Source organism: Lepus europaeus, chromosome 22 (genome assembly GCF_033115175.1).
Source record: "Lepus europaeus isolate LE1 chromosome 22, mLepTim1.pri, whole genome shotgun sequence".
NCBI lineage: Eukaryota > Metazoa > Chordata > Mammalia > Lagomorpha > Leporidae > Lepus > Lepus europaeus.
The window spans coordinates 41208431-41231544 of NC_084848.1; the positions used below are offsets into that span (position 1 = coordinate 41208431).

Here is a 23114-nt window from a genome sequence, read left to right on the forward strand (position 1 = left end):
CTTTTTCTCCCCTTGTTCCTCTTTTAGGGTTTCTTAACATCAGGCGCAACCGACGCCTGGCTTTCATATTGTACTTTTCACGTTAGGCTTGTTCAGTTAATAGGGACCATTTTTAAAGGAACTTACTCAGGGCTGATTGCAACTGTCTTGGTAATTCCCTCCTGCCCCCACTAGACCAGACAATTCTCAGGCTGTTGGCTGTAGCATTCTGGGCTGCCTAGTCCCTGCTGGTTGTAGTTAATGCACACTTTAAAATGTTTCGTGGGGGGTCGGCACTGTGGTGGAGCAGGTTAACACCCTGTCCTGAAGCACCAGCATCCCATATGGACGCCGGTTCTAGTCCTGGCTACTCCTCTTTTGATCCAGCTCTCTGCTATGTCCTGGGAAGGCAGTGAAGGATGGCCAAGTCCTTGGTCCCTGTACCCATGTGGGAGACCTGGAGGAAGCTCCTGGCTCCTGGCTTCAGATCAGCACAGCTCTGGCCATGTGGCCATCTGGGAAGTGAACCAGCGGATGGAAGACCTCTCTCTCTCTCTCTCTCTGCCTCTCCTTCTCTCTCTGTGTAACTCCAACTTTCAAATAAATAAATAAATAAACTATCTATAAAAAACAATGTTTCTTGGGGCCGGCGCTGTGGCACAGAGGTTTAAAGCCCTGGCCTAGCAACGCTGGCATCCCACATGGGTGCAGGTTGAGTCCTGGCTGCATGACTTCTGATCCAGCTCCCTGCTAATGCATCTGGGAGAGCAGTGGAAGATGGCCCAAGTCCTTGGGCCCCTGCACTCGCGTGGAAGACCCGCAGGAATCTCCTGGCTCCTGGCTTCAGATCAGCTCAGCTCTGGCCGTTGTGGCCATTTGGGTAGTGAACCAGTAGATAGAAGACCTCTATGTAACTCTGTCTAATAAATAATAATGTTTCTTACTGCTATTCTAGACACATTGGAGAAAAGGTCATGAACAGGAAGCCATTGGAGAGTTTGGAGGCGGGCAGATATGATCCAACTTAACATGTTGGAACGATTGTTCAGGTTGCTGAATTGGGAAGTGGTGGTGCGGGGGAGGGTGAAAAATCCAGGGACCACAATGAGAAGCCACTGCACTCGCGCAGTCCAGACCAGAGGTGGCCTTAGGTCAGCATTGGTGGGAAGCCGGGACGCAGCGGCCAGATTCTAGATGTATGAACACAGAGTACAGAGAAACTGCCCGGCCATGAATGACTGAACTTGTGGGGGTTGTGAAAGGGAGCTGAAAAGATTGAGAAGTACAGATATGTTAAGGCGCAGGACGCGTTTCATACTGATACAATGGATTTGTTTACCAAATCCTACAAGGATTCTGGAATAAGTGAACACTTGTGCTGACGAAGGGGCAAATAAAAATAATACTTACACTCAGCAGGTTGCAAGCTGCTGGGAGCCAGTACCAGAAGGTGGTATAGATAGAAAGTGTTGTTTTAGCCCAGTAGGTTAAGAAAGAACAAAATGTTCTATATTTTCTATGCTATCATTTAAATGAGCCTAAGTTTGCCATTTCTTTTTCTAAAAAAAATAAAAAAGAGGAGCTGGTGCTGTGGTGTAGCGGGTAAAAGCCGCTGCCTACAGTGCTGGCATCCCATATGGGCACCGGTTCAAGTCTTGGCTGCTTCACTTCCGATCCAGCTCTCTGCTGTGGCCTGGGAAAGCAGTAGAAGATGGCCCAAGTGCTTGGGCCCCTGCAGTGGTCTAGGAGACCCAGAGGAAGCTCCTGGCTCCTGGCTTTGGATTGGCTCAGTTTGGCCGTTGCGGCCATTTGGGGAATGAACCAGCAGATGTCTCTCTCTGACTCTGCCTCTCTGTAACTCTGCCTTTCAAATAAATAAATAAATCTTTTAAAAGAATATTTATTTGAAAAGCAGAGTTACAGAGAGGCAGAGAGAGAGAGAGAGAGGTCTTCCATTTGCTGGTTCACTCCCCAGATGGCTGCAATGGCCAGAGCTACGCTGATATGAAGCCAGGAGCCAGGAGCTTCCTCCAGGTCTCCCACAAGGGTGCAGGGGCCCAAGGAGTTGGGCCATCTTCCACTGCTTTCCCAGGCCACAGCAGAGAGCTGGATTGGAAGTGGAGCAGCTGGGACTCGAACCGGCACTCATATGGGATGCAGGTGCTATAGACCGGGGCTTTAACCCACTGGGCCACAGCGCTGGCCCCTCATTAAATAATAAATAAATCTTAAAAAAAAGAAAAAGCAATTATAGCTTGATCAGTTACACTCTCTTCAACACTGCTCTAATAGCAGGTTTGATTTTTGGAGTTGTGTTGGTAGGGATAACTTTCCAGTTAGAGTTGTCTCATTCAGAATAAAAGACTCTGCCCGATCTTGCTGCTTCCAGTTCCTGATTGGGCGTTTATTTATTTGAATGGCAGAGAGGCAGATGGAGGTCTCCCTTGCTAGTTTACTCCTAATATGCCTGCAGTAGTCTGGGCTGGCCCAGGCTAAAGCCAGGAGCTTGGAACTCAATCCAGGTTTCCAAGTAGTTGAGCCGACACCTGCTACCTCGCAGGGTGCGCGTTGGCTGGAAGCTGGCACTCAGAACAGGCGCTCCAGTATGGGATGTGGCACTCCAAAAGGTGTCTAACCACTGGGCCAAAGGCCCGTCCCCTTCTCTCAGTTCTTGTTAACTATTCTTATTATTGTCTTTGTGCCTGAGAGTCAGTGGAGTGATGTGTTAGTCCTGCTACTTCATGAGTTTTGCTTTGGCTGGGGAGGGTGAAAGAGAACCAGGAGAAGCCTTTGCGTCGCCCTTTGCTCTTGTGCACTGATAGACACACGTCATCTGCTTTTTGTCCTGGCGGTGTGCTCTGTCCTGAAGTGGTCTACGTCCTTTGTGTGAATAGCATGCTTGGAGGGCAGCAGGGGGCGGAAGGAGCGAGGTGAGCCTGGGCCTTGGCTCTCCCAGGGGCCTTCCGCAGCTGGCGGAGACACATCTGATCGTCATTCCGAGGAGCTGCGGAGGCTGCGACTGCTGGGGAGCGAAAACTCGGGACAGCTCCAGGGTTTCCTGTTCTCTTGTCTCCGAGCAGAACTGTGGCCTTTGTGCAGGTCCAATCGCAATGTGAAAACCCCAACGGTCTATTAATCCTTCCAAGTTATATTTATAGAATGTTGGTTTGAAAAAACAAGGTCACTAACTGGAAATAAAGTTCCACACTCGAGTGTGAGTTCTTGTGCCACTCGGCATCTTGGTGTTTACTAGGCTGGCCCAGATCACGTGCTTCTTGTGATTCCTGGGCCTGTTTTATGTCATTGTTTGTAAGGTGTGGGGTGGAGATGGCAGTAACTAAATTAGAATGAGGGAAGAGCTGTGTCAGTGTCCATGTGCATTTGTATGCCAAGTGTGGGTCAAGTAAATAAGATGGAGAAAGGTAAATGATAAAACTACTTTTCCAGCAGAGACAGATCCTGTTCATGTTGAAGGCTAAATCATATATCCAGTCACAGTGGAGTTATTTGAATGTTTATCTATGAATATAATTTCTTGATGTCCTGCATGGATGAGAAGTATGTTAGTAAAGTAATTATCTTATTTTCACAAGAGGTTATACTTCTTGTGTTATATCCTCTTGTTAGGAAAATTCTTTTGTGAATTAGAATATAATAATTTGTAAATTTGTGTCATATTTGGGGTGGGATTCATTGATTTATGATTTAGCCTTATGTGGATACCCTGTGGACATCTTACTAGGGTAGGTTGAAAAAAAGATGTGAACTTGAAAGAGTTACAGGGAAGGAGAGGCAGAGAGAGAGAGAGAGATCTTCCATCCAATGGTTCACTCCTCAAAGGGCTGCAATGGTCAGGGCTGTGCCAGGCTGAAGCCAGGAGCCAAGAGCTTCATCCAGCTCTCCCCTGTGGGTGCAGGGGCCCAAGGAGTTGGGCCAACTTCTGCTGCTTTCCCAGGTGCATTTGCAGGGAGCTAGATAGGAAGTGGAACAGCCAAGTCTCGAACCAGCCCCACTATATGATTTTTTAAAAGATTTATTCTATTGATTTGGAAGGCAGAGTGACAGAGAGGCAGCTTCAGTCGCTGGTTCATTCCCCAAATGGCAAAGCCAGGAGCCTTGAACTCCATCCAGGTCTCCCACATTGGTGACAGGGACTCAAACACTTGGGCCATCTTCCACTGCTTTCCCAGCCTCATTAGCAGGAAGCTGGATAGGAAGCGGAGCAGCTGGGATGGAACCAACACTCTCCTATTGAATACTGGTATCACTGGCTGTGGCTTAACCTGTTGAACCAAAACGCTGGCTCCCATTGTATGATTTTATTTTTTTAAAAGATTTATTTTATTGATTTGAAAGGCAGAGTTACAGCGAGGCAGAGGCAGAGAGAGAGTTATCTTCCATCTGCTGGTTCACTCCCCTAATAGCCACAACAGCCGGAGCTGGGCCAATCTGAAGCTTCTTCTGGGTCTCTTACATGCATGCAGGCGCCCAAGCACTTGGGCCATCTTCTGCTGCTTTCCCAAACAATGGCAGGGAGCTGGATCGGAAGTGGAGCAGCCGGGACCTGAACCGGTGCCCATATGGGATGCCAGCACTACAGGCAGCGGCTTTACCCGCTGCGCCAGAGCGCTGGTCCCCCACTGTATGATTTTGAATGCCATCAGGGAATCCATTTTAAACTATCCCCACGTGACCCAGTTGGTGTCAGAAGGCTTTAAAAGCTCTGCATCTGTTTAGACTTGGAGCGTTCATGGTACATATTACAGAAGGCAATCTCCACTCTGAAGATGTAGCTCGTTGAAACAGAACAGCTACCCGTCTGCATCAGGTTTTTGTGTTTTAAGCATTAAGTGTTAATGCAGCCTTTCTTTTTTTTCTAGGCAAATAAGGGAGAAACTGAAGAATGAAGTCAGTCAAATGAAGGAGCGGACCCCTGGGTTCACCCCAGGCTTGGCTATTTTACAGGTATGATCCTAGTGTATTTCCATTAACTCCGTCCTTACTCAGGCTCTGGAGCACTTCCGGCCTCCTCTTCCTCCTCCCCCTCCTCTGCTTCCTCTCCCTCCTCCTCCTCCTCCTCCTCCCCCTCCTAGAGTTGTTTTGCTCTTGTGAAACTGCCTACTAAACTGCCTGCTAAACCGCCCGCTAAATCGCCCACTACACCGCCCACTACACCGCCTACTACACCGCCTACTACACTGCCTACTAAACCGCCCGCTAAACCGCCCACTACACCGCCTACTACACCGCCTACTACACTGCCTACTAAACCGCCCACTACACCGCCCACTACACCGCCTACTAAACCGCCCACTACACCGCCCACTACACCGCCTACTACACCGCCTACTACACTGCCTACTAAACCGCCCACTACACCGCCCACTACACCGCCTACTACACCGCCTACTACACTGCCTACTAAACCGCCTACTACACTGCCTACTAAACCGCCCACTACACCGCCCACTACACCGCCTACTTCTCAGTTTCTCTTTGCAAGGCCCTCTCTCCAGCTCAGTTTCCCAGTGTTGGCTCATCACGACCCTGCTCTGCTCTGGACACCCTTACCCTAGGCCAGCGTCTCTTAAACTTTGGTCTTTATAGAATCCATGTACACTTTTTTTCTTTTTTTTAAAATTTATTTGACAGATAGACTGTGAAAGAGAGAGAGAGAGAAGGGTCTTCCTTCCGTTGGTTTACTCCCCAAATGGCCGCCATGGCTGGTGCTGCGCTGATCCGAAGCCAGGAGCCAGGTGCTTCCTCCTGGTCTCCCATGTGGGTGCAGGGCCCAAGCACTTGGGCCATCCTCCACTGCACTCCCGGGCCACAGCGGAGAGCTGGCCTGGAAGAGGGGCATCCGGGACAGAATCCGGAGTCCATATGGGATGCCAGCGCTGCAGGTGGAGGCTTAACCAAGTGAGCTACAGCACCGGCCCCATCTACACTCTTAAAAGAGGGGCCGGCGCCGTGGCTCAACAGGCTAATCCTCCGCCTTGTGGCGCCGGCACACCGGGTTCTAGTCCCGGTCGGGGCGCCGGATTCTGTCCTGGTTGCCCACAGCTCTCTGCTGTGGCCCGGGAGTGCAGTGGAGGATGGCCCAAGTGCTTGGGCCCTGCACCCCATGGGAGACCAGGATAAGAACCTGGCTCCTGGCTTCGGATCAGCACGGTGCGCTGTCCGCAGCGCACCAGCTGCGACGGCCATTGGAGGGTGAACCAATGGCAAAGGAAGACCTTTCTCTCTGTCTCTCTCTCTCTCACTGTCCACTCTGCCTGTCAAAAAAAAAGAAAAAGAAAAAAAAAAATTAAAGCTGGGGCTGGCGCCGTGGCATAGCGGGTGAAGCCGCTGCCTGCAGTGCTGGCATCCCATATGGGCGCTGGTTCAAGTCCTGGCCTTTCCTCTTCTGATCCAGTTCTCTGCTGTGGCCTGGGAAAGCAGTAGAAGATGGCCCAGTCCTTGGGCCCCTGCACTCATGTGGAAGACCAGGAGGAAGCTCCTGGCTCCTGGCTTTGGACTGGCACAGCTTTGGCTGTTGCGGTCAACTGGGGAGTGAACCAGTGGATGGAGGACTTCTTTCTCTCTGCCTCTCCTCTCTCTCTGTAACTCTGCCTTTCAAATAAAATAAATAAATTTAAAAATTTTTTTTAAATTTATTTATTTTTGACAGGCAGAGTGGACAGTGGGAGAGAGAGACAGAGAGAAGGTCTTCCTTTTTCCTTTGGTTTACCCCCCAAGTGGCTGCTGCGGCCAGCGCACTGCGGCCGGCGCACTGTGCTGATCTGATGGCAGGAGCCAGGTGCTTATCCTGGTCTCCCATGGGGTGCAGAGCCCAAGCACTTGGGCCATCCTCCACAGCACTCCCTGGCCACAGCAGAGAGCTGGCCTGGAAGAGGAGCAACCGGGACAGAATCCAGCACCCCGACCGGGATTAGAACCTGGGGTGCCGGCGCCGCAGGCGGAGCATTAGCCTAGTGAGCCGCGGCGCCAGCCAAAATAAATAAATTTTTGAAAAAAAAATTAAAGCTAAGATGTTTGAAAGATATTTATTCATTTAAAAATGGAGTGGTAAGTTTGTTATATGTTAGCATAAATAATATTTTTATGGAAAATTAACTTTTTGAAAACAAATCTAACTCCATGACTTGAACTGTCAGTGCTGCCTCCAGGGTCTGCATTTGCAGGAAACTGGGGTCAGGAGCTGGAGCCAGGCATGCAACCCAGGCACTGCAATGTGGGATATGCATGTCTTAGTCACTAGGCTAAATACCTGTCCCTCAATAAGAAAGTTTATTTTTTAAATAAATTAATTAATTAGAGACAGAAAGCGAGAGCTCTCATGTGTTGGCCCACAGCCCGAAAGCCTGCAACAGCTGGGGCTGGAGTAGGCCAAAGCCGGGAGCCCAGCATTCAGTCAGGGTCTCACATGGGTGATAGAAACCTAACTACTTGAGCCATCTCCCAAGCCCCCCCAGGGTGTGCATTTGCAAGAAGCTGGAGTCAGGAGCTGAGCCTGAACTAACTCCAACCTAGGCACACTGATTCGGCAAATGGGTGTCCAAGTAGCATCTAAGCGACTACATGCTTAGCTAACCACTTCCCCCACAAGCAGTTTTTAAAGGTGAGCTGTGTGGCCGGCGTTTGGTGCAGCACTAAATCAGCACTTGGGATAACTGTGTCCTGTATTGGGGTCACTCTTTTGAATCCTCACTAATCGTGCACCCTGGGGTACAGCAGACGATGGCTTAGGTGGATGGGGATTCCTTCCATGAACATGGGAGACCTGGGTTGAGTTCTGGGCTCCTGGCTTTGGCCTGACCCAGCCCTGGCTCTTGCAGGCATTTGGTGAGTGAACCATCAGATGGAAGATTCGCTCTCCATTTGTCTCTCTGTCTGTCTGCCATTCAAATAAAATAAAAACAAGAAAATTAGAAGTTAGTTGAACCTCTACCAAGCAGTGAACTTTAACCTTTGTTACACCTTTTTGTATTTTGTACTTTGTTATAACAAAGTGTTAACAGCTGGAGTGGGTGTTTTCTAACGGGTGGTTTGGTCACATTCTTCATTCCTCAATCGGAAAACAGGGGTTCAGTGAATTATGAGATCTTCCAGATGTTAACGCATTTGCTTATGCGATGTATTAAGAACATAATCATTAATATTGCCAGCGATCTCATCAGAAGAGTCTGTGAGTATTGAGAAGCTGTCAGGCTTGCGCGGTGGATAGAAAGTTCTAATTTTCACTTGAAAACTCACATTTATCATTGGCAGCAAATACAATTGGTGTTTTCCTTGAAGTACCAGCCTTACGTTTTTCGATTTTGAGAAAATATTTGCCAGATACTCAATCCTGAATAGTCTCTGTTTGTCACTTGTTCTTTCCAGTAAAGAGGGTGCTCAGTGTAAAACTGTGTCTGGGTCAGCTCTCAAGGCCAAGTAGGACGTGAGAAGGCCAGTAAAGAGGGTGCTCAGTGTAAAACTGTGTCTGGGTCAGCTCTCAAGGCCAAGTAGGACATGAGAAGGCACGTCCTCAGGCTGAGGTTTAGGAGAATCACTGCTGTGTGCCGTGTTGTCAGGAGCGTCCTGGAGGGAAGCTGGCAGCTGTTTCTCTGAGCGTGTGTGGATACCCCCCAGCTAGTGTAGGTGGGTGACGTTGCCTTCGTTTGTGCTAAGTCACCAGTGGTGTTCCCACCGCTACTTCCCCACCATCTTCAGTCCAGGAGTCGCCACAGTGAGAAAGGCAAACACTCTCACAGTCGTTTGTGGAAGTTGTCAGCGTTAAAATGGAGTCGCTTGAGCTAGAGCCTGGCGGATGGAGCAGGGAGACCTAGAGGAAGGGCGCCTTGCACAGGATCGCCTGATGGCCAGGACTGTCCCAGAGACTGCCCGGGGCACAGCCTTGCACAAGAGCACACTGCTGCAAGGGCGTCTGCCCTGCATCTGCCTGACGCCTGACGCCGCCCTGTGATTGGTCGTCCTAGCCAAGGGTAAATGTTTCAAAACAACTTATGTAACCTTGTTGTTTTCCTTTAAAAGCCCTTGGCTTCCTGTGCTTACCTGATAACCAGGGTTTACTGTGTCACGCCTGTTCCTGGCGTGGTGTTTATCCTTGAATAAGTTCCTTACCTGTGGAAGATCTCTGTTATTTAGGTTGACCAGCATTATCACGAAGATATTTTGGCCCTCACAGATCTTGGAAAGGTGCTCGGGTTGGCCTAAGAGTGTGTGGCCCACACTTTGAGAACCATTGCCCTAGGCAGGGCCGTAACTTCTTTTCTTTTATTTATTTATTTATTTATTTTTGACAGGCAGAGTTAGACAGTGAGAGATAGACAGAGAGAAAGGTCTTCCTTCTGTTGGTTCACCCCTCAATGGCCGCTGCGGCAGGCACACTGCAACCTGCGCACCGCGCTGATCCGAAGCCAGGAGCCAGGTGCTTCTCCTGGTCTCCCATGGGGTGCAGGGCCCAAGCACTTGGGCCATCCTCCACTGCCTTCCCAGGCCATAGCAGAGAGCTGGCCTGGAAGAGGGGCAACCGGGACAGAATCCGGCGCCCCGACCGGGACTAGAACCTGGGGTGCCAGCGCTGCAGGCGGAGGATTAGCCAAGTGAGCCCCGGTGCCGACCGGGCAGTAACTTCTAAATCCAGATCTCTTCTGAGCTGGAACTCTGGGTCTCCTGGACATGGCTTGCTTTCCTCCCTGATTTCTAAGCCACTCCCATGCCTGAGGGCTCAGCCCTGGGATCTCTATCAGAGTGGCCTCCCCAGACCCAGAGCTATGTGGAGTTTCTTCCAAGTGTGGGGCCTACCCAGTTTCTTTCCCAAGCTCCACATTCACCCAGGATTCACTAAATTGATAGGGGCATGCGATAAATATTTGTACGGACAGATCTGCAAGTGAATGTTTGAAGGGTTAATTTGGGTGGCAGGAAACTCAGTTGATTTCACTTCAAACTCCGTTCAGAAGCACCAGCTTCCTCCCCTCCCCTTCTCTCTAAATGGATGTCTCCACATTGAGCATCTCATCCCTTGCTAGGTTTCCTTTGCCCTGTTCCTCAGGAATCTGAGTGAACAGGACTGAACTCACCGCCTGCACCCTGCTGCTTGTCTCAGAGGCCTCCACAGAGACGCCAGAGCAGGTCTGCCTGTGGCGGCATTCCCTTTTTTGGCAAATACTAAGAATCAAGGGTGTACACTGTGGGTGTACACTCAGTACATTTGGAGACCGGTTATTTCTTGGCTTATTCTAGTGAATTGTTTCTTGTAGAAAGAGTGAATGTCATAGGCAAGAGGTCTGTTCCTGTGGACGGCTAATTAAAAGCTATAGGAGGCCATTGCTTTGGGCTAAGCACTCGTGGTGGTTGCCAGCAGACCACGGTAAAGATCAGAATGAAGCCGCCAAGTGAAGCTCAGTTGTCCTCTGACCTTCTGAGCCAGGGTTAGAGAACAGCCCAGTGTCCCAAAGTGGCACGTGTCAGTGACATGTTAGCGGAGTCCTTCTTGTCTTAATCCTTACACAAAAGGTAACCTGACTCCCCAGTCCAAGCATAGTTTTGAAATGACCAGTCCATGAACCCATTGGGAAAAGTCCCAGTCTCAGGAAAAATCATTGGGTTAATGGAAAAAAAAAAAAAAAAAGACAAAGACAAAAATGACCAGTGCGCTCTGTTCTTTGGTTCTGCTTTCTGCAGCCCTTGTCTGTCTGTCAGCCTCTTCTGCCTGCAGCCCTTGTCTGTCTGTCTGTCAGCCTCTTCTGCCTGCAGCCCTTGTCTGTCTGTCTGTCAGCCTCTTCTGCCTGCAGCCCTTGTCTGTCTGTCTGTCAGCCTCTTCTGCCTGCAGCCCTTGTCTGTCTGTCTGTCAGCCTCTTCTGCCTGCAGCCCTTGTCTGTCTGTCTGTCTGTCAGCCTCTTCTGCCTGCAGCCCTTGTCTGTCTGTCTGTCTGTCAGCCTCTTCTGCCTGCAGCCCTTGTCTGTCTGTCTGTCAGCCTCTTCTGCCTGCAGCCCTTATCTGTCTGTCTGTCAGCCTCTTCTGCCTGCAGCCCTTGTCTGTCTGTCTGTCAGCCTCTTCTGCCTACAGCCCTTGTCTGTCTGTCTGTCTGTCAGCCTCTTCTGCCTGCAGCCCTTGTCTGTCTGTCAGCCTCTTCTGCCTGCAGCCCTTGTCTGTCTGTCTGTCTGTCAGCCTCTTCTGCCTGCAGCCCTTGTCTGTCTGTCTGTCAGCCTCTTCTGCCTGCAGCCCTTATCTGTCTGTCTGTCAGCCTCTTCTGCCTGCAGCCCTTGTCTGTCTGTCAGCCTCTTCTGCCTGCAGCCCTTGTCTGTCTGTCTGTCAGCCTCTTCTGCCTGCAGCCCTTGTCTGTCTGTCTGTCAGCCTCTTCTGCCTGCAGCCCTTGTCTGTCTGTCTGTCTGTCAGCCTCTTCTGCCTACAGCCCTTGTCTGTCTGTCTGTCAGCCTCTTCTGCCTGCAGCCCTTGTCTGTCTGTCTGTCAGCCTCTTCTGCCTGCAGCCCTTGTCTGTCTGTCTGTCAGCCTCTTCTGCCTACAGCCCTTATCTGTCTGTCTGTCAGCCTCTTCTGCCTGCAGCCCTTGTCTGTCTGTCAGCCTCTTCTGCCTGCAGCCCTTGTCTGTCTGTCTGTCAGCCTCTTCTGCCTACAGCCCTTGTCTGTCTGTCTGTCAGCCTCTTCTGCCTGCAGCCCTTGTCTGTCTGTCTGTCTGTCAGCCTCTTCTGCCTGCAGCCCTTGTCTGTCTGTCTGTCAGCCTCTTCTGCCTGCAGCCCTTGTCTGTCTGTCTGTCAGCCTCTTCTGCCTACAGCCCTTGTCTGTCTGTCTGTCAGCGTCTTCTGCCTGCAGCCCTTGTCTGTCTGTCAGCCTCTTCTGCCCAGCTCCTTGGAGCACTCACTGCTACGGGGCCCGGTTCTAGAGTTGAAAAGAAAGCCGGTTCCGATTTTGTAATTTTGTCCTTCAGTGACATCTTTTTCTTGAGCAATTTTCGGGAGGTGTTTTATTCCCTCCCCCCCATCTGTTTTAAAAATTAACTTCTGGGCGGACTTTATATCCACCGATTGCAGGCGTCTTTATTCAGAGACGTGGTTCCAGAGCTTACCCCTGTGTGTGCTGACTGAGAACAGCGTCAGGCTATCTTAGTTCTCGACTTCAGCACCAGAGTCCACATCTTTCTGTGCTGCAGGCTTATGTAACACGCTGTCATCCGTCTCTGTGCCTCAGACCTGGTGCTGGCACTTCCCACTCACCAAGCCAGGGCCTGCGCTGCCGCCTCCCTGCAGGGACTGTCATCCTGTTGATTTTGTCCCTGAAGAGGGCACTTCACAAACCTCATGGAAGATGGGAACTGAAAGATAAGTTCAGTTGGGTACAAAAATTTTTTGAAATTGAGAGGTCCTTGAAGAGTTCCTGGGCCCACAGGTGTTGGGGCCTGGAGGGTTAAGCGGCTGCCTGGAACAGTGGCATCCCATAGCCGGTTCAAGTCCCAGCTGCTCCGCTTCCAATCCAGCTTCCTGTGAAAGCCACTGGGAAAGCAGTGGAGGATGGCCCAAGTTCATGGGTCCCAGCCGCTCCCATGAGAGACCCGGATGGAGTTCCTGCCTCTGGTTTCAGCCTGAAGCTGCCCCGGCTGTTGAGACCATTTGGGGAGTGAACCAACAGATGGACGATATCTCTGTGTATGTGTCACTCTGCCTTTCCAATAAATAAATCTTTTAAGAGTTTCTGGAAAACAGATAAGCATGGATTTCGAATTTTCTTTGCACTAAAATATCCTTAATTCTCTTTTCCACAGACTTTTAAAAAATCTATTTTTTAAAAAAGTCTAAGGAAAAAAAAGATTTTTATTTATTTATTTGAGAGGTAGAGTTACAGACAGTGAGAGAGAGGCAGGGAGAAAGGTCTTCCACCCGTTGGTTCACTCCCCAAATCGCTTCAACGGCCGGAGCTGGGCCGATCCGAAGCCAGGAGCCAGGAGCCTCCTCCAGGCTAACTCTGTGGGTGCAGGGGCCCAAGCACTTGGACCATCTTCCACTGCTGTCCCTGGCCATTAGCAGAGAGCTGGATCAGAAGAGGAGCAGCCAGGACTAGAACTGGCACCCATTTGGGTGCCAGCACTGCAGGCAGAGAATTAACCTACTGCACCACAGTGCTGGCCCCAGTACTCTATTTATTTTTAAGATTTATTTTATTTACTTGAAAGAATTACAGAGAGGGGAAGAGACAGAGAGAGAGAAAGAGAGGATTCTTTTATCCTCTGGTTCACTCCCCAAATGGCCGCAATGGCTGGAGCTGAGCCAGTCTGAAGCCAGGAGCCAGGAGCTTCTTCTGGGTCTCTGATGTGGATGCAGGGGCCCAAGGACTTGGACCATCCTCCACTGTTTTCTCAGATGCATTAGCAGGGAGCTGGATTGGAAATGGAGCAGCCAGGAATCGAACCGACACACATTTGGGATGCCGGCACTGCAGGCCAAGGTTTTTAAACCTCTGTGCCACAATGCCAGCCCCTCCCTAGACTTTTTTAGATGGTCATTTATTTATTTGAAAGGTAGAGTCACACAGAGCGAGAGATCTTACATCTGTTGGTTCACTCCCCAGTTGCCCACAACAGCTGGGGCTGAGCTAGGCCGAAACCAGGATTCAGGAACTCTGTTCAGGTACCATGTGGGCAGCAGGGACCCAGATACTTCCGTCATCACTTGCTGCTTCTCATGTGTGGATTAACAGGATTGGGAGTGGGTCACCCAGGAAACAAGCCAGGCACTCCAACATGGGATACCAGCATCTCAAGTGACGGTTAATCTGCCGCATCATGATGCTTGCCCCATCCACACACTTTTTTAAAATCCCACTCATAAAAGCTCTTGGAATGTGTTCCCTCTGCTCCCACCCCTGGCACCCTGGAGTCACCTGCTGTGTGCCTCTAGGCTGCTGATCTAGACAGAGGTCCTCTTGACCACAGCTGCTGCCCCTGTCTGAGTGCAGACCTGGTCCCAGTCTGTCTAACTGCACCTGCTCCTCATCCTGTACGGAAGCAATGACAGTGCTGCTTCCATACTGCGTCTCCTCTACAGTTCAGCTGACGTGTGTAGATTTCCTGATTGTCCTCCTCAGGGTGGGAGCTGTCCCCTCACAGCCACAGCAAGTGTTGCTCAAAGAGCTTGAGCAGTTTGCACAAAGCCACAGTCAGGAAGGAGTTGAGTCTGGGCCATGAACCCAGGTCTGTCTCCAAAACCCATTTGCTTTTCTTCTTAGCTCTGCTACTTCCTTAGCATTGTGTTCAGGGACACTCAACTGGCCCAGGTATATACTTAGAATGGGAATTTTTTTTTTAAATAAAATGGATGGATAACTTCTCAAAGAACTGAATACTTACAGGAAATTAAGACTCAACTTTCCATAAGAGATATAAACGTGGATGTATTTCCATTACCCTAGCACATAATATACTGTAAGTATTAACAATGTGGTAGCTACCGCTTGTTTCCTACCAGGAGCTTTTCAGAGTACCTGATGGCAAGTACAGTAGGTCACTCAGTCCTCTCAGTGCTAGGAAGGACAGCAGTGAGATAGATAAACGTGACTTGTAGGCGCCGGCGCTGTGGCGTAGCAGGTAAAGCTGTTGCCTGCAGAACCCGCTTCCCATATGGGCGTCGGTTCAGGTCCTGGTTGCTCCACTTCCGATCCAGCTCTCTGCGATGGCCTGGGAAAGCAGTAGAAGATGGCCCAAGTCCTCGGGCCTCTGCACCTGTGTGGGAGACCAGGAGGAAGCTCCTGGCTCCTGGCTTCAGATCAGTGCAGCTCCGGCCGTTGCGGCCATCTGGGGAGTGAACCAGCAGATGGAGGACCTCTCCTTCTCTGCCTCTTGTCTCTCTGTATAACTCTGACTTTCAAATAAATAATAAAATAAATCTTTAAAAAAAAAAAATGTGACTCACTTGAATATTGACAAAAGCTTCCTGAAACAAAAAGAAAATTTACGGAGTAGAACAATACCCCAGATATTTTATGGTATAAAACAGGGATTAGCAAGCTGGCTCTTGTCCAGCGCTGTCCAGATTGTAAAGGGCTTTAAAAAAGCAGCAGTGGTGGTGGCTGCGAGGGTGTGTGTCCCGGAAAGCCCACACTGCACGCTGCCTGGCCCTTTGCAGACTCCCGGTGTAGAGAAACCGTCCTAACCTGTCCTGGAAAAGGACCTCCTCAGGATGCTGTAATGCAGAGCCTCCTTCAAGGATGAAATTCCTGATGAAATGCTTGAGAGAGTTTCCTGAGAACCTGCAGTGGATTCCGGCTTGTTCTGAGAAACCAGCCTTCCACCCACCCACTTGAATGCCAGTCAAGAATCTAATGTTCTCTAGCTAATCATTCTTTGTGCCTCTGGTCTGCTAATGATTGTGTAACTGTTTTCCCCTATAAAAATGCCTATACTGAGAGTGGATCTTTTTTTTTAATCGACAGATAATAGTGATATATGTTTATTGGGTACAGTGTGGTGTTTCAATATATGTATGTTTTGAAATGATATAATATGTTTTGAAATCGGGGAGTTTAGCATACCCAGTCCCTCAAGCTTTCACCATATCTTTGTAATAAGAATACCTAGAAACCTTTCTTTTAGTTTATTTAAAATATAAAAGAGGGGGCAGTGTTTGTGGCATAGCAGGCACAAGTCCCAGCTTCTCTATTTCCAATTCAGCTCCCAGCTAATGCCCTGGGAAAAGCAGCAGAAGATGGCCCAAGTGTTTGGGCCCCTGCACCCACCTGGGAGACCTGGATGAAGCTCCTGGTCCAGTGCATTTTTTTTTTTTTTAATTTGACAGTTAGAGTTATAGACAGTGAGAGAGAGAGACAGAGAGAAAGATCTTCCTTCCTTTGGTTTACTCCCCAAATGGCCGCTACAGCCGGTGCTGCGCTGATCCGAAGCCAGGAGCCAGGTGCCTCTTCCTGGTCTCCCATGCGGGTGCAGGGCCCAAGCACTTGGGCCATCCTCCACTGCCCTCCCGGGCCACAGCAGAGAGATGGACTGGAAGAGGAGAAGCCGAGACTAGAACCTGGCGCCCATATGGGATGCCGGTGCTGCAGGCGGAGGATTAACCAAGTGAGCCACAGTGCCGGCCCCTTAATTCCATTTTTCTACAGACTTTTTAAAGTCCCCTATATATAGAAAGTGACCAAAGAGGAAACATAAAGATAAGCCACAATTCTTGGGAAGCCCCTAGAGGAAGCAACTAATGTATTGAGGTACAAATGACTGATAAAAACCATCAAATTCCCCTCCAAGGAATTTCTTGAAATTTAAATTAGCACCAAAACCGAGAACTATGTATATAAGGGACAGCCGAAGCCAAGATTCGGGCCACACCCCTACTGTCCGAGGGGACCATCCCGTAGCAGCATCCACAGTTGCTTCCGTTGTCTTTGGTGTCCCGGGACCTTCCACGTTGCCCTCTGCAGTTCTGGGGGAGACCAGACATACTGTAGCCATTTGCAACCTTGCACAGGAGAAATGTCAACCCCAGAGTGCAGAAGAGGATTTGTAAAATAAAACCTGACTGATAAATAAGACAGAACAGAGTGACACACAACTTGCAGCCTCTGGCCTGGGCCTCTGTTCTCCGTGAGCTCCTGGATTCCCTCTGTGTGGCTTGGTGCGGGGAGGGTGCAGAACATGCTCTCCCTCTGGTGTTCCAGCTCTTGAGAGCTAAGGTGTTTTTCTTTCTCAGCCCACCACATTCCAGGATTCTCCTGTGCCAGCAGAAATTCCACGCACATCCGCTATCTTTGCTTTAAAGATTATTTATTTGAAAGACAGAGTTACGAGAGGCAGAAGCAGAGAGAGAGAAGTCTTCCATCCGCTGGTTCACTCCCCAGGTGGCTGCAATGGCCAGAGCTGGGACAATCTGAAGCCAGGAGCCAGGAGCTTCTTCTGGGTCTCCCATCGGGTGCAGGGGCCCAAGGACTTGGGCCATCTTCCACTGCTTTCCCAGGCCATAGCAGAGAGCTGGATTGGAAGTGGAGCAGCCAGGACTCAAACCGGCGCCTGTATGGGATGCCGGCACTGCAGGTGGCGGCTTTACCCGCTACACCACAGCACCAGCCCCTCTACTACCTTTTCTTACGTGGCCTTTCTTGTGGGAATCAGCTGAGCCTTGGGGGGGGGCGGGGGGGAGGGACCTGTAATACCACCGGGGCTCTCGTCTCCACCTGTCCCCAGGCCTCCCCGGGTCCTGTGTGAAAGTCCTCTGCAGCAAGGGTGGCATGACGGAACGTTCCTTTTATCAAAGCTGACATTCTAGAAGCTTGTCTGTACGCATTGCTTTTCCCTAGCCGCCTGATTTGCATGTGTTTCTCGTTCCAGGTCGGCAACAGAGATGACTCCAATCTTTATATAAATATGAAGCTGAAGGCTGCTGAAGAGGTAAGCCTGTCACTCCCCATCCTCCCCCCCCACCCCGCCCTCTGACCTCCGCCCCCACTCACTTGCGTCACCCACAGCAGACGTTAGTTCATCTGTTGTTGCAAGTCAGCGGCGAGGAGCTCCGCAGCCATGGCCTCTGCTTTGCCCTTGAGCGCTGTCTGCCCAGCGGTTTTCCTAGCAGACATGGCGCTGCTTCAGTGCAGGGGTGACTCCCACCTGCCGTCCTCGCAGTGAGAGAAGCGGTCAGTGTCAAGTCCCGCTGCCAGTCACCGGTGTCACACGGTTTGGTCTGGTTTTGTTTTTGCAGATTGGGATCAGAGCCACTCATGTCAAGTTACCAAGAACAACCACAGAATCTGAGGTGAGCGCCTAGGGACTGAGTGGCGGGCAGGCAGCTGCGGCTCACTTTCCGCTCTGGTCGTTGGTTTACTGGAGCGTTTAACGTGCCTGAGACTCTACTGCAGACAGACAGGGCTGGACAGTACCCGCCACATGAGGGGCGCAGGGCTGGACAGTACCCGCCACGTGAGGGGCGCAGGGCTGGACAGTACCCGCCACGTGAGGGGCGCAGGGCTGGACAGTACCCGCCACGTGAGGGGCGCTCAGAGGTGGGCGCGGTGCCGTGTTCATCACACCTCGTGCTCCGTGGTTTTCTGTAGTTAGAAACTGAATACCAGGGTAGTTCAGGAGGTTCATGTGGTGGGCATTGTGTGCAATGGTTAAGCCACTACTTGGGGTAACTCATTCCATATTGGAGTCCCTGACTCTATGCCAAGCTCCCAGTCTGGCTTCCTGTTAATGAGCTCGGGAGGCAGTGGATGACAGCCCAACTACGTGGGACCCTGTTCCCCGCCTACCTGGGAGACCCAGCTGGAGTTCCTGGCTCCTGGGTTTGGCCTGGCCCAGCCCTGGCTCTTAGGGTAATTGCAGTAGGGAACCAGTGGATGGAAAGTATCTGTCTCTCTTTCTTTCTCTGTCACTCTGCCTTTCAAATAAAAACAATTTTTTAAAAAGTTCGTGGGAAAAAAAAGTTCAAGGAAAACTGAATCAAGAGGTTGTTGATTTTGATGCAAAAAATGTTGAAATCTGTACATACAAAGGGTCTTTCAGAAAGTCCATGCAGATGTCTATTATGAAAAAACTGTATGGATTTCAAAGTATTTTTACACAAAAAATAAACTTGTCTTTCATTTCTTTTTTAAAGATTTATTTTATTTATTTAAAAGGCAGAGTTACAGAGAGGCAGAGTCAGAGAAGAGAGAGAGGTCTTCCATCCTCTGATTCACTCCCCAAATGGCCGCCATGGCTGGAGCCGAGCTGATCTGAAGCCAGGAGCCAGGAGCTTCTTCCAGGTCTCCCATGAGCATGCGGAGGCCCAAGGACTTGGGCCATCTTCTACTGCTTTCCCAGGCCGCAGCAGAGAGCTGGATCGGAAGCGGAGAAGCTGGGACTAGAACCAGCACCCATAAAGGATGCCAGCACTGCAGGCGGCGTCTTTACCTGCTATGCCACAGCGCTGGCTCCTCAGTTTCATTTTTTCCATGAACCTCTTGAAGTACCTTCGTACGTGTTCCATTTGTGTGATGATCCGGCATAGGCAGCCCAGATCGGGGGTGACTGATGTCAGAACTGGGGTTGGCTGTAGGTAGGAGGGTTAGTTACAGAGGAGCAGGAGGGAGAAGGAACTTCCAGAGCTCATGGAAATGTTCTGTGTCTGCGTTGTGCAGCGCGGTAGCCTCCAGTCCCCTGAGGCTGTTGAAATGTAGTTCACATGGAATAAAACCTAAATTCACGGCCGGCGCTGCGGCTCACTAGGCTAATCCTCCGTCTTGCGGCGCTGGCACACCGGGTTCTAGTTCCGGTCGGGGCGCCGGATTCTGTCCCGGTGGCCCCTCTTCCAGGCCAGCTCTCTGCTGTGGCCAAGGAGTGCAGTGGAGGATGGCCCAAGTGCTTGGGCCCTGCACCCCATGGGAGACCAGGAGAAGCACCTGGCTCCTGCCATCGGATCAGCGCGGTGCGGCCATTGGAGGGTGACCTTTCTCTCTCTCTCTCACTGTCCACTCTGCCTGTCAAAAATAAAAAAAATAAAAAACAAAAAAACCTATATTCACTTCCTCAGTTATTTCAGGTATTGCAGTGGCTGCCATTGTGCTGTGCAAATTACAGGGCATTTCTGTCAGTGTGGAAAATGTGGCTGGACATCATGGTTTGGATGGCTGTGATGTGTGTGTTGCTGTTGTAATAAATTATTAGATGTCTTTCCTAGATTTTTTTATTTAGCGGATTTCTTACCAGACACCTGGGGGATATATTCTGTGTTAAGGCAGCGTTTCTCACAGGGCTCAAGGGGGAAGGTACCTTCAGAGAAGACGGTGATTAAACTTTTGTGGGGTAGGAGATGGGGCAACCTGATTCTTGTGTTGTCGAATGTTTCTCTCACTTTTTTTTTTTTTTTTAAAGATTTATTTATTTGAAAGGCAGAGGCAGAGAGAGAGAGAGAGAGGTCTTCCATCCGCTGGTTCACTCCACAGATGGCCACAACGGCCAAAACTGTGCCGATCCGCAGCTAGGAGCCAGGAGCTTCTTCCTGGTCTCTCACATGGGTGCAGCGGCCCAAGGACTTGAGCCATCCTCCGCTGCTTTCCCAGGCCATAGCAGAGAGCTGGATTGGAAGTGGAGCAGCCAGGATTCAAAGTGGTGTCCATATGGGATGCTGGCATTGCAGGCGGTGGCTTTACCTGCTACGCCACGGCGCCGGCCCCTTCTCTCACTTTCGATTTCTGCGTTGCTCTTAGGTGTTGAAGTGCATTACGTCTCTGAATGAAGACTGCACTGTCCATGGGTTCATCGTGCAGCTGCCTTTGGATTCAGAAAGTCCCATCAATACTGAAGCAGTGATCAACGCCATTGTCCCTGAGAAGGATGTGGATGGGTGAGTGTGCACATTTCATGACTGCACTCAGGGCACCAGGGACCTTCAGGTGGTCATGGAAATGCCTGTTATGAAGAAAGTGTACGTGGATTTCAGGCTTCCTGGCGCCAAAATAAACATCTCCTAATCTGTTTTTTCACAAACTTTTCGAACCCTCCTTGTGTTTCTAATTCAAGAACGTAGATTTGCTTCTGAAGAATGAAGACACCTAATGACCTTGGTTTTCCTCTTATTTTTGTCACTTTTGTTGTTACAGATTGACTAGCATCAGTGCAGGGAAACTTGCTAGAGGTGATCTCAATGACTGCTTCATCCCTTGTACGCCTAAAGGATGCTTGGAACTCATCAAAGAGACAGGTAAAAACCAGCCAATCCAACGAGAACATTCTCTCGGAGCCTGGGCTTGACAAGCAGGGGTATAGAAGGGATACACCCTGGACCATAAATAAAGGATTGAGTGGCAAAGGGCCTGTTTACTGGGGGCTCTACCTAAGTTCTCACTGAATTTCTCATAGCCCTATGGGGTAGGTATCATTGCTGTGCAGCGGCCAAGAAAACAGGCGTAAAGAGGTTGAGTAACTTGTCCAGAAGTGGCAGAACCAAGATTTGAACTCAGGATTATTTAAGTTCAAATTTTTAAAAATTTTATTTATTTGAAGGAGTCACAGAGAGAGGTCTCCCATCCACTGGTTCACCCCCAAATGGCCTCAATGACTGGAGCTGAGCCGATCCAAAGCCAGGAGCCAAGAGCTTCTTCCAAGTCTCCCACATGGTTGCAGGGGCCCAAGCACTTGGGCCTTCTGCTGCTTTCCCAGATCCATTAGCAGGGAGTAAGATTGGAAGTGGAGCAGCTGGGACTCGAACCAGCACCCATATGAGATGCCTGTACTGCAGGCCAGGGCTTTTTTTTTTTTTTTTAATTTTTTTTTTGACAGGCAGAGTGGACAGTAGAGGGAGATAGAGAGAAAGGTCTTCCTTTTTGCCGTTGGTTCACCCTCCAATGGCCGCCGCGGTAGCGCGCTGCGGCTGGCACAACGCGCTGTTCCGATGGCAGGAGCCAGGTGCTTATCCTGGTCTCCCATGGGGTGCAGGGCCCAAGCACTTGGGCCATCCTCCACTACACTCCCTGGCCACAGCAGAGAGCTGGCCTGGAAGAGGGGCAACCAGGACAGGATCGGTGCCCCGACCGGTACTAGAACCCGGTGTGCCGGTGCCGCAAGACGGAGGATTAGCCTGTTAAGCCATGGCGCCGGCCTCAGGCCAGGGCTTTAACCCTGCACTAGCCCCTTGGGTTCAAATTGATTGCTTTTGTGAAAATAAAAATAACCTCTATCAATAAGAATTTAATGACAAGTCCCCATCCAGGAACCCGACAGCAGATCTCCCTGGAAATTCTGAGACTAGACAAATGGCCGGAAATGGACCTCTCCAGCAATCGGCCGTGTCAGGTAGCTACCTCGTTAGCACCTTGACATTCTAATTTCATGATGAATAGTTTTGTCAGAGGTTGTATTTTATAAGGAGGTGGGCCCCTTTAAGAAGAAGAAGGCCAGAAGTTTCAAGTGGAAAGTTTTGGCCAGTGTGCATTTTCTGTGGTTGGCAAGAAAAGGTCAGGCTGTGGCCTTGGGACAGCCTTTACACCGCAGTTGTGTTCCGAAGCGTGTTTAGCAAACTGTATCACAGCGTGATGAAAGCAGACCCCCCGAGCTGCTGTAGCTGTCAGCTTCCACGTCCTCCTGTGGAGGGAGAGGCTCCTGTTTGCCTCACGCAGCCTCACCTCTTGTGCTGATTCCTGGAAAGCACAGGAAGGCGCCTTTTAAACCCGCTCGTGCCCAGGTCTTCTCTTCTGGATGCTCCGGCGTGTGCCTCACATGAGAGCTTATCTTTGGACAAACTGACTTTATGCAGGAAGCGTGATTTGAATCCACGCTGCCCTAAGCAAGGGCCCACTGCCTTCAGTGTTGCTGTGTTAGAAGGGCTCAGGTTGAGTTCTCAAGACTTTCTCTTCTGGGTGGCCAGCTTGTTCACGGGCTCTACGACCCCAAGCAGCTCGAGCCTCGTTTTATCCCTGTGCCCAACAGTCCCGGGGCCCGGTCTGCTTGACCAGCAGTGAAACACTGTCCACCTGCTTGTCACTTGCCCACCACTGGGTGCTCCCTGAAGCTTTGCCATTGAGTAGACTGTGGGTCCTTCCTGAAAACGACGTTGGCGTATGGTGGGAAGGGTGGTGGCTGAGTAAGCGAAAAAAGAAGCTCTCCGCTACAGTTAAATTTCCCTTTTGTGCCTTCGCTGCAAATAACCCCACGGCTGAGGCCCTAAGCCAGAAGAGAAAGCCGGGTGAGGGGCTGCGTAAATGCAGTTGACAAGAATTACTGACACTCAGCTGATTTTGTCACCTCTCTCCGTCCCGTTACATGTACCCTGTTTACTGTAATAACTGATTTCCCGTGTCATCTGATGCCTTCTCCCATATGGCTGTTTAGTGGTATGTCAGCACCGTGTCTTTTTTGAGTGTAGGTTTTCTTCCCACTCCCCTATGACTCAATGAATGGATCTTGGCTTCAAGCTCCTCTCAAAAACCCACGGCAAGAAGGACACATATACAAGTCCCAGTTTATAGCTGAAACTCTAGAATGAGACTGTCATTGCCAAAAAAGGAGTTTTTTTAGAAAGGCGTCTGGTTGATGTAAAGGACCTGTCCCTGTGCACCTGCTGTCCTGCGTTCTCCCACACCAGTAGCCTGCAAAGGAGGGCGGCCGCCTTCCCCTACCCCTGATGCCTGCTGGCTCTCATT

General features: G+C 50.4%; 1 protein-coding gene across 2 annotated transcripts in view; it reads left to right on the forward strand.

The window, feature by feature from the left end:
* MTHFD1 (methylenetetrahydrofolate dehydrogenase, cyclohydrolase and formyltetrahydrofolate synthetase 1) overlaps window positions 1-23114 on the forward strand; it is a 70823-nt gene that overhangs the window by 12794 nt on the left and 34915 nt on the right. For both annotated transcript variants that reach the window (XM_062181719.1, XM_062181718.1), the window contains exons 2-6: window positions 4860-4944; window positions 17329-17388; window positions 17696-17749; window positions 20184-20320; window positions 20577-20677. In XM_062181719.1, coding sequence (XP_062037703.1) covers window positions 4860-4944; window positions 17329-17388; window positions 17696-17749; window positions 20184-20320; window positions 20577-20677 — 437 coding nt within the window. The remainder of the gene's footprint in view (window positions 1-4859; window positions 4945-17328; window positions 17389-17695; window positions 17750-20183; window positions 20321-20576; window positions 20678-23114) is intronic.